Source organism: Eulemur rufifrons, chromosome 27 (assembly GCF_041146395.1).
Source record: "Eulemur rufifrons isolate Redbay chromosome 27, OSU_ERuf_1, whole genome shotgun sequence".
In the NCBI taxonomy this organism is placed as follows: Eukaryota; Metazoa; Chordata; class Mammalia; order Primates; family Lemuridae; genus Eulemur; species Eulemur rufifrons.
Window position 1 is genome coordinate 31,795,731 of NC_091009.1, and position 10,110 is coordinate 31,805,840.

The 10,110-nt window shown below is 43.9% G+C and overlaps 1 protein-coding gene across 4 annotated transcripts in view; it reads right to left on the reverse strand.

Moving 5' to 3' along the window:
• Positions 1–6,451, reverse strand: part of CAMSAP2 (calmodulin regulated spectrin associated protein family member 2) — a 77,681-nt gene extending 71,230 nt beyond the window's left edge. For all 4 annotated transcript variants that reach the window (XM_069459585.1, XM_069459583.1, XM_069459584.1 and 1 more), the window contains exon 1: positions 5,411–6,451. In XM_069459585.1, the coding sequence (XP_069315686.1) occupies positions 5,411–5,549 (139 nt within the window). In that variant the 5' untranslated portion in view covers positions 5,550–6,451. The remainder of the gene's footprint in view (positions 1–5,410) is intronic.
• Between the last annotated feature and the right edge of the window lie 3,659 nt (positions 6,452–10,110).

The window sequence follows — 10,110 nt, forward strand, 5'->3', positions numbered from 1 at the left end:
CTTTAGCTCCCCAGGAGACACTGGGCAATGTCCGGGGCCATTTTTGGTTGTCACAACTAGAGTGGGAGTAGGGGTGGGGAACACTACTGGCATCTAGTGGTTAGAGGCCAAGAATGCTGCTAAAACCCTGTGATGCACAGGACAGCCTCCAACAACAAATTATCTGGCCAAGAGTTCTGTAGTTGAGAAACCCTGATTGAAAGTCTTAGAAAAAGAAATAAAATAATATCTACTTAATAAGGTCATTTTCATAATTACAAGAAATAATGCATAGAAAATGCTCAGAACAGTAACTTGCACAAAGTACATGTTTATTAAAACAGTAACAGTTTTTCTTTTTCTTTTTATCCAATGTACTTAGGATAATTTATCTATTAAACAAATACCAAATTCCTTAACCTGGCCCTTCACACAATTCTGTCCCAATTTGTCTTTCACGCTAGATCCTCCACTACTTCATTACAAAAACCTCATCCAATCAATCTGGTCTATGTTGTTTCATTAACACCACCGGGGTTTCACAACTCCATGCCTACACACAAACCATTTCCTCCATCTACAAAGCCTGCTTTTCATTCACCTGACTCTCTTCCAAGTCTAATTTAAATACCACCTCCACTACAGAGGTCTTCCTTCACAGACCACTGGGGCTGAAAGTGACCATCTCCCTACTCCACCCTACCAGATCCCACCCCCACTGGTTTCCCTCTCAATATCATTCTTCCAGTTACATAGCTCTTATCACTGATTTCCCAAATGCTATTGTATTTATTCATTTATAATATCTACAAGAACATAAACTCTTTAAAAAAAAGGCACAACTTAGACCAGTAGGATTTGACAGTTAATCAGATAATCAGACTACTCTCCTTGAAACTTTTTCCTCCCAGGGCTTCCATATCACTGCACTTCCCTAATTCTCTTCCTAACCTTCTTATTGCTCTAATTCAGTCTCCTCTTCCTGTGCACTTCCTCCATTGTAAGTATTCACTACTCTAGATTCTGTCTCGAATTTCTTTTCGCCCTCTATAATCTCATCTACTTCCAATTTCAATTTTGTGCTATACACAGATTATCAAATTGTTATTTCTAGCCTCCACTTCTCAATCATATTGCAGACCTACATTTATAGCTACCTATTTCACTTAATTTCTCAGAAAGTATTTGGCCAACACAGTCAAGTTCAAAGTTTCCAAAAACCAAGCTGCCTTCCCATTCCAACTTGCAGCTTTCTCTCTCTCTGTCGATGCCATCACGATTCATCCTCCCAGTCACTAAATCTCAAAATCTCGGTTAACCTCATCCTTCTTAAAACTTCAGGTGACCTCATCCTCTCATATATTTCTTTTTCATTTAAACCATTCCCCTTATACCCCAAATTCAGTCATTTAGAAATTTTGGGTATTAAATCTGTGCAACATTTTTCCTATCATTTGCCTCTTTTCCATTCCTTTGACTTCTACCCATAGAGTACAGCACTAAGAGCACAGACTGAAGTCAGATTCCCCAGGTTCAGATCCCAGCTCCATCAGTCAGGTAGCTCTGGACCAGTTTCTAAACCCCTGGGCCTCACTTTCCTCATCAGTAAAACTGGAATGATTAATAGTTTCCACCTCATAAGGCTGTCAAGAGGATTAAAATTAGATAATATGTATAAAGTGCTTGACACACAGTAAGGGCTCAATAAATATTAGCAGCTTTATTGTCATCTTCCCCCTATTTCAAGCCCTCAGCATCTCTTGCCCAGACTCCTGCAATAACATCCCAAACTGGCCTCTCTGCTAGCAGTCTCTCTTAACCACAATGTTACTTAATGTTCTCACTGTCTTCCTACATGGATCAGAGTCAGATCTTACGTAGGATTTTGACAGCAAGATATGTTGAGATATACAAAGAAATTTAACAAGGCATATTTATAACAGCAAATGATTTTATATAATTAAACTAAAGGCTATGAAAAGGGGAATAATATTTGATACGGCTGAAATGATAAACTGACACTAGGAATGGGGCCTTGAATTCCATGTTAAGAATTCTAAATTCACGAATTTAGTAAGGAAGAGTATTGTAAGAGGTTTTGCACCTATGATCTCCACAGAGGATTTAAGGGAACAGAATATTTAAAGCAAACTCAGTAATATTGCTTAAATAGGATAAGTTCTTCAAATATAGTAGTAGAAAAGGCAGTTTTTAACTTCCTCCTCTTTTGCAATTTACTTAGAGTATCTGTTTATTGTTTCAAATTCATCTACACAAACTTATTCTTCATTTGATCAAAACTGCATCTGTATTCTTGCACAAAATAAAGTATGAAGATTTGGGCTATTTGGAATATTTTTAGGGTAAAGATAAAAAGTGATTCAAAGCTCCTGATTTTAAGATTTCCAATTAAATAAATATTCCACATCTGCTTTCTAGGTATTACAGTGCTAGTGCTTTATCCATTTTTTATAATTCAACCACTTCACTCTATGCCCACAATTTATTGTTAGTGTCATTTTAAATTACTTTCCCAACATACGGGAAAACTGACTGCTTTTTTAATATATCAAAAGTTATAAAGTTTCTGACAGAAAAACATTAAATCAGTACCTGAAGACCCTATCGGTCATTGTAAAAGTAGTGATTTTAGTAAATCATACTTGAGAGTTGGGCTAATTTTTTGAATAACTGAATACAATTAGCTAATACCTTTGAAATATGTTGTCTATTAACCTTTTCTGCAAATAGTATCTGCAGCCAATGAAGAATATTTACATCAAAAAAATAAAATCTTACTTTTTTTCTATTCATTCCATATAAATTTATGTTCTGAAAGACTGTTGATAAAGAACAAAATGCACAAATGTATTATTAATAATGTATTAATTTTTTGTTACTAAGTCACTCTCAAGTTCTTCTAAACTTGTTTTTCATCCCATTTTGAATATGGTCTTTTTATCCATTCCAACTGCTGCCAAGACAAATGGAACTAGGTACCAACAACAGTCATATAAACCATCTGACAGGGAGTTAATATCTGCACAATCTACAAAGAAAAAATAACATTAGACTTCAACATGTACTATGTGCACATTTTCCACACTTGCAGATAAAAGGAGTACTCTGCAGAATGGTGTAGAGCAATAAGCAAAGATTTCAGAATCAGAAAGACCTGAGCTGGCATGCAGAATACCACTTGCCAGATGTTTAATCTTGTGCCAATTAATCTTTCTGAACCTGTTCTCTCACCTGCAAAACGAGAACAGTATCTGTAAGGCTGCTGCAGGAGTAAATGAAGTAATGTATTTAGAGTGTTTGGTATCTAACAGGAATGTCCAGTCTCCACCAATATCTTACCCTCTGGAGTCGGGCCTCAAATCAAAACACACTTCTGCCACTTTGTAACACTAACAGTGTGATAGTAGGAAAGTTCTTTAACCTCTCTGAGCACTGGCATTTTTTAAAAATGGGGAACACACTACATACATCACACAGTTGTTGTGAATCCCTAATGTACAACTTAATGCAAAGCATCCAGCAGAGTGCCTGGCTGATGTCGGATTCCACTGATACTAGATTCTCGTCACTTCCTTTCTCATTGAAGTGTGTTAAATGTATTTATCAAGTGGTCCAGAATCTAGTAACCTACCTGACACATATCCAGAAAGTAGGCCATTTTCCAGTCAAAACCCTTTGTGAAAACACAGCAAAATGTTGACATCCATACTATAAGTAATCTCTCAGTTTCAGATGAAAAGAAAATATTTCTTATTTCTTCTGCCTTCCATTTTGTACACACTACTTTTCCACATAAGTTACTATATAAATTGCCCTCTTTCCATCTTTCCAAAATAAATAGCCTTCATTCACTCTCCACATAGATATTAGCTTCAGTATGCTGCTTAAATTAAAAGCAAAATATATCTATTGTCACTGCTTGTAACAGTGATGCCAGAAATTTTAAAGGCAGTAACATGAATCTTAAATTCAGCTGATTTAAAAAAAAAAAAAGCAGGAACACTTTGTGTTTCTTCCTGTGTATTACGACAGACATTTAGTTTCAAAGAAATGTTTAAAATTGAAATCATTTCAAAAGGATGTATATTTATTCCTAATGCCAGTTCAGTATCAAAGCATGAGAATTCAAATAAAATTAAGGCTGTCATAAACATAAAATCACATCAGTGTGAAATTTCCCCAAAAATCTAATTCAAATAATTTTCCAAACACTGAGAATCATCTGCTATTTAACTGAGATGTGCAAGTCCAGAAAATCCTCAGCTGTAAGATTCAGCAGTAAAACCGAACTAAACGATTTACCAACATATTTTCACAGTCCAAAAATTAGAAATCAGCCATCATCCACTAAAACCTATATCTAACATCTGGAGAAGTTTGTAAATACTAAGGAACTTTTCCACAAATATTTTACGTATCTAAAATTCATTAACGAGGGAATAGAAATCTTGCAAAATTACTCTTTAAACTTAACAGACTAAATTACTTTACAGGAGCATCTTCCAATGAAAAGCCTCTCTCTACTTTTTTTTTTTTTTTTTTTTTTTAGCATTCCACAACATGGGCTCCTGAAAGCAACAGCTAAGAAATTACAACGGGAGGCCCTTTTCCTGTTATTTTGCAAAGACTGGGTTGTGGAGGGAGTGTTTAGTTGCTACTGTACTATACAATTTGTGTGACTAGCACATGCCCTCAAAAAAACTCCTCTAACAAAAAAAAATCCCAAAGTAGGGAGTTTTTTTCCTGTTAATTTAGGAAGCCAAAATATATTTGGAAAAAGGAATATGCCTCAGTGATAATATGAAATGGAAAATACATCCGTTTGCCTACAGTCAGCAAACTAAACGTTGGTTTTCATAACTGATTTAATAAGAACCTGAAATGTGTACGGAGGACTGATACAGGCTTAAAAAATGACAACAAAATTTAACAGTGCACTCGACCCAGGCCACCCTACATCCTTCGGGGCATGAATGGCAGCCATCGCTACAAATGTCAAAATCAATGCAGAACTAGTCATCCACCTTCTGCCAACAATGAAGACACCAACACAGATTTCTTGGTGGTGTAATCACAATGATGACTGAGAGGGAAATGTGTGCAAGCACAATAAGGAAAAGACCACAAATTAAAACCATTCTATGTAAAACCACGACAAAACTGCTCCCTGAAAACAAAACACTTTGGCTACCCAACCAAGGGAATCTGGCCAAAGCCCACCGGACCACTCAAGAGCCCGTCACTGAAGGCCAAACCTGGTCTCTTTCTTTCTCCTCTTCCTAGTCTCCCATCACCTCCCCGAACCTGTACGAGAAGACCGGAGCGGAGAGGGATTCGAGAATCGGGAACAAAAACCGGGACGTCGACATCATCAGGAGGAAGAGGGGAGGGGAGGGAAGACACCACTAACCTGTCCCAAAGGCTTTGGCCACCAGCCAGGCCAGATTGCAGGCGATTTTGGCCCTGGAGAAGTCATAGTGGTCAAAGGGCTTGATGGCCGGAACAATGAACGTCTTTCGCATCTCCCTGGGGTCTGCAGCATCCCCCATCTTTCACGGCGGCTCCTCGGGATGTCCCGGCTCTAACCTTCACATGGTGTGGCCTCGCCGCCGCGGGGGTCGGGAGCGGAGGACGGGCGAGCTCAAAGCATCGGGGCCGGGGCGAGGCCAGCCCGGGCGCCGACGGGGGGAGCAGCTCAGCCGTGCGCGCCGCGAGCCTGCCGCCTCCCGCGGGAGCCGCCGCCGCTCCCGGGCATAGGAATGTGGCGGCGCCGCGTCCGCCTGTCCGTCCGTCCGTCCGCGCGGGCGTCCGTCCCGCGCCACCCGCCCCGCGAGCGCGCGTGTGAGCGAGGCCGCCTCCCCTTTGTCTCCGTTTAGTCACACGGGCTTGGGGGAGGGTGGAGGCTGGAAGGGCCCGGAATTTTAAGGGGGGGGGCGGTGGGGCGAGTCTGTAACAATCACGTTGTGGAAAATGTCCCCGCCATCGCGATGCCCGCACGCCGTCGCCTCCCTCCCCTTCCCTCGGACCGGGGAGACCCCTCAGGCCCGGGCGGGCGGAGTGACGAGCAGGACGGGAGAGCGCGCGGGCGGGGGTGGCCCAGTCAGCGCAGCCCGGCCGGGGGCCGCGAGGGACGAGGCGGAGAAAAACGTCAAAATCACTGCGGCTCCCAGGCCGCCGGCGGCCCGTCCCCTCCTCTGCGGTCCCCTCCCGTCGCCGCCTCCTCCTTCCCCTGCCGCCCTCGCTGCCGCCGCCTCCGGGTCTTCCTCCTGCTGATGGCGAAGGCGGTGGCCCGGGAGAAGCTGCTGATCCCGAGCTCTCAGGTCCCGCCTCGCAGTACGTCCTTGTATTTTTTTTCTGCCCCCTTTTGCTGCCTGGCTCCGCCGCTTCCCCTCAGCCGCCGCCGCCGCGGTTTTCCGGCTGCGGCACTGGATGGAGAGCAGATGCGGGCACTGAGCATGCGCCCTCGCGCGGCGCCCGAGCCCCCCGCCCCCGCCGCGCTTCCCTCCCGCCTCCCGCCGCCCGGATCCCGGCCCCGCCGCCCGGCCCACTGAGCATGCCCAGTCCGGCTCCCGGCCGGCGCCCCGGCCCGGCGCGGCTGCTGAGGGATCGTCGCTGCGGAGCGCTCGCCGGAGCGGGCATCCTCCGCGCCCCGGCTTTCGGCCGCCGCCTCCGCCGCGGAGAGAGGAACGGGAAGGGAGGCGGGAGGGGGACGCCTGGCAGTAGCTTCCATAGTTAAACCGTGGTGTGGCGGGGAACTGAGGTTCATTAACAGTGCTTGTTAAGGGACGCACACTTCGCTGCGAACTTGACCTGCACAGCCCTGTGCAGTCCTTGAAGTAACCCTGAGGGGTGGGTGTCATCGCTGACTGACCACGAAATCTTAGAGAGGGGAAGTGAGTTGGTTAAGTCACCCACGGAGCCGAACCGGGATCGAGGCTCTGTATTTCATGTATGAAAACACTTTCTTAACTCGGCGCTCTCCGCTTCGTCTCTCAGTGAGCGCGTCCATCGACGCCTCTCGGTTTCCTCAGAAAAAAGCACAAATTCTTTCACAGAGCAAGCACGCCCTCCGTGCTGTGGCATCTACAAACATTTGAAATAGCTTCCTGTGTCACAACTGCTCTCTCTCTGTTCCCAGATGGGCGTGCTTTCTCAGGTCTCTTCGCCTTGGCTCAGGGCGGTTGCTCTGCCCACCAGCTTACTCTCCTGCTCGACCTTCAAGTGTCTTCCTAGTAGTCACCCCCTCCAGGAAGCTTTCCCTGGTTGCTGACAACTTCCCAGTCAGGGCTGTCACATAGGTGCCTCCCTCATTGTTCCCATAGCACCCTGTTCTTAATTCTGTCATAGCACTTGTCACATGGTATGGCAAACATCAGTTACTTGTCTGTTTTTCCCATTGATGACATGATGACATAATTCCAGCACCTGCATGATGCCCAGCACCATAGTATATGCTCAATTAATGTTTAGGGACTAAGGGTGAATATTATTGTAGTTAACACTAACGGAGCTTACTTAACTCAATAAATCCTCATAGCATCTCATTTTAATATATTATCTGATTTTAACCAATATAAAATCCTGTGTTGTCTTCATTTTACGGATGAGAGATCTAAGGCTCAGAAAAAATGTTTCCTCCATTTCCAGTAAAGGCAGACCCAAGATTTGAACCCAGAATTATCTGACTCCAAAGCCCATGCTTTGAACAGCCAGGCCCTCCCTTAAGACAGAAGCAAGGGGAGGGGGAGGGGTTTTGGACCCCGTTATCTAAAAGGGCAGTGCCCCCAGCAAGCAGGCCCGGTTGTTTCAGTTTAATCCCTACAAACACTCCTCCCTAAACCTAGTAGGGCGCTACAGATAAGCCTCGCTAACAAGGTGGGATAGGAAAAGAACGTGAGTGAGAATAGTAATACGCCAGTGGTTGATGTAATTTTTTCAATAATTTAATTACTATTACTAAAGGTTTTCTCATAGGCAAGGCCCCTTGCCAGATCATATAGGGGATAATAAAATTAACATATAGATAATGGTTCACAAAACACATTCATATGATAACTAATTTCTACATCCATTTTAAAACAGGCATTATTATCTTCCAATTCTAAATGCAGGACTGAGGACAGTAGAGATCAAGTGGCTTGGCCAAGATTTCGTGGTTGATTCATAGCGGAGCCCAGCTTCAAATGCAAGCATAGGTCTCTGGCTCCTCTCCTCCGGCACCTTTCCCTGTGCCTGCTCCCTTTCTGGATTATGGAGGCTGACATGTACATAAATAAATATAATACAATGTAAAAAGTGCTGCAAGAGATATAAAGTGCAGAGAAAACATATAGGTGGAGGGATCGGGAAGGTTTCTTGGAGACTTCTGTTAAATCCAATTTTCTCAAATTCAACTTCGACTGAATCTAGAGCGTCCATATCAAATTAAGAGAAGCCTATAACCTAGAAAGGTTGAAGAGAGATACTGAAACATTTTGCCAGTCATTATAATAATCTGCAAGTCAATACAAGATTCTCAAGCCCAGAAATCATGTCTAATCACCTTTATTTTGCATGTGACCTAGCACAGTAATGGTTTGCTCACGATGGGTGCTGAGTAAATGCTTGTTGAATTTCACTGAAAGCTATTTCAACCTAAATAAACAAGATGAGGAAGAGAAGGAAACAAAGAAAGTTGCTCCAACTTGTCTTTTGATTCAGTGGTGATGGATTTAGTAGGGATGGCATTACTAGGACCCCAATTGGGAAGGAGTCTGTTTAAGAATGGAAAAAAAGAAAATGCCTAAACAATGAGCAGCTTTTACTTTCAGGGAGGCTGTGAAACAACTTGGGGTCACAGTAGGAGGCTATTATTAACAGGGAAACACCCTGAATACAAAGAAGGAGGATTCATTTTCAGGGAGACAGACACTCTAATAGGGTGTTCTTTGTGTCACCTTCAGAATGATCCTTTTAAAAACTGGAAATCTCTGCAGAATATCACTGTCAAAAAGAAATGCTCTCCAGCGCCTCCTTAAGATAGCTGACTTTGTTCAAAACAAAAACAAAAACAAAACCCAATGGTTCTTTGGGCCAGCTCGCCCAACTGCACAGCTATCCCTCTGCTTTTTATCTCCAGGCCTAGAGTCTCAGTTCATCGGGCAACAGGCACTCGTATTTCCACATACACAACCCTCCTCTCTATTTTGAAAGGATTTCTCTCTTTTCTCCTGGAGAATCCAAAGTGCCAGCCAGACTACCTTCCTTATGGCTGTGCTCTGTGTCTCTGTCTTTGGATAGATTCACAAGTTCATTCGGTCACTCATTCATCAGCCAGTGCTGCTAGAGCACCTGGGTTCTAAGGATGCAATGTTACACAGGCAGCTGAAGAAGCAGATTTTTAGGGAGAAAACTTGGAAATCCTATGGCCTGAGCAGCCCAGCTCTCCTTCATTAGTATGCCTATAACTCCACAGGTCAGAAACCTTGTTCACCTGTAGAAATCTTCAGTGTGTCCCTTCAGAAGCAAAGAAATACTAAATCAGTGAGCACTATCTCATCATGTTTTCTTAAATAGAAGGCATATATATGAGACAGAGTCTCCCTGTGTTGCCCAGGCTGGAGTGTCCTTGTGTCAGCCTAGCTCACAGCAACCTCAAACTCCTGGGCTCAAGTGATCCTCCTGCCTCAGCCTCCTGAGTAGCTGGGACTACAGGTGTGCACCAGCAAGCCCTGCTAATTTTTTCTATTTTTACTAGAAATGGGGTCTTGCTCTTGCTCAGGCTGGTCTGAAACTCCTGACCTCAAGTGATTCTCCTGCCTCGGCTTCCCAGAATGCTAGGATTACAGGCATGAGCCACCGCACGCTGCCCACAGTTCTATTATTATCCTCATTTAACGAATGGAGAAATCAAGGTGCAGGGGACTTAATTAAGTGAAGACCTTGTTATTTTGAAACTCAAGGAACTAGAACCAGGCATGGATGGTGGTTTGTGCCTGTAGTCCCAGCTACTTGGGAGGCTGAGGTGGGTGGATCACTTGAGCCCAGGAGTTTGAGACCAGCCCCCTTCCCTCTGCCCTCCTTCCTGTCTCTACTCTAAAAAAAAAAAAAAAAAAAAAAAAAAAGAACTAG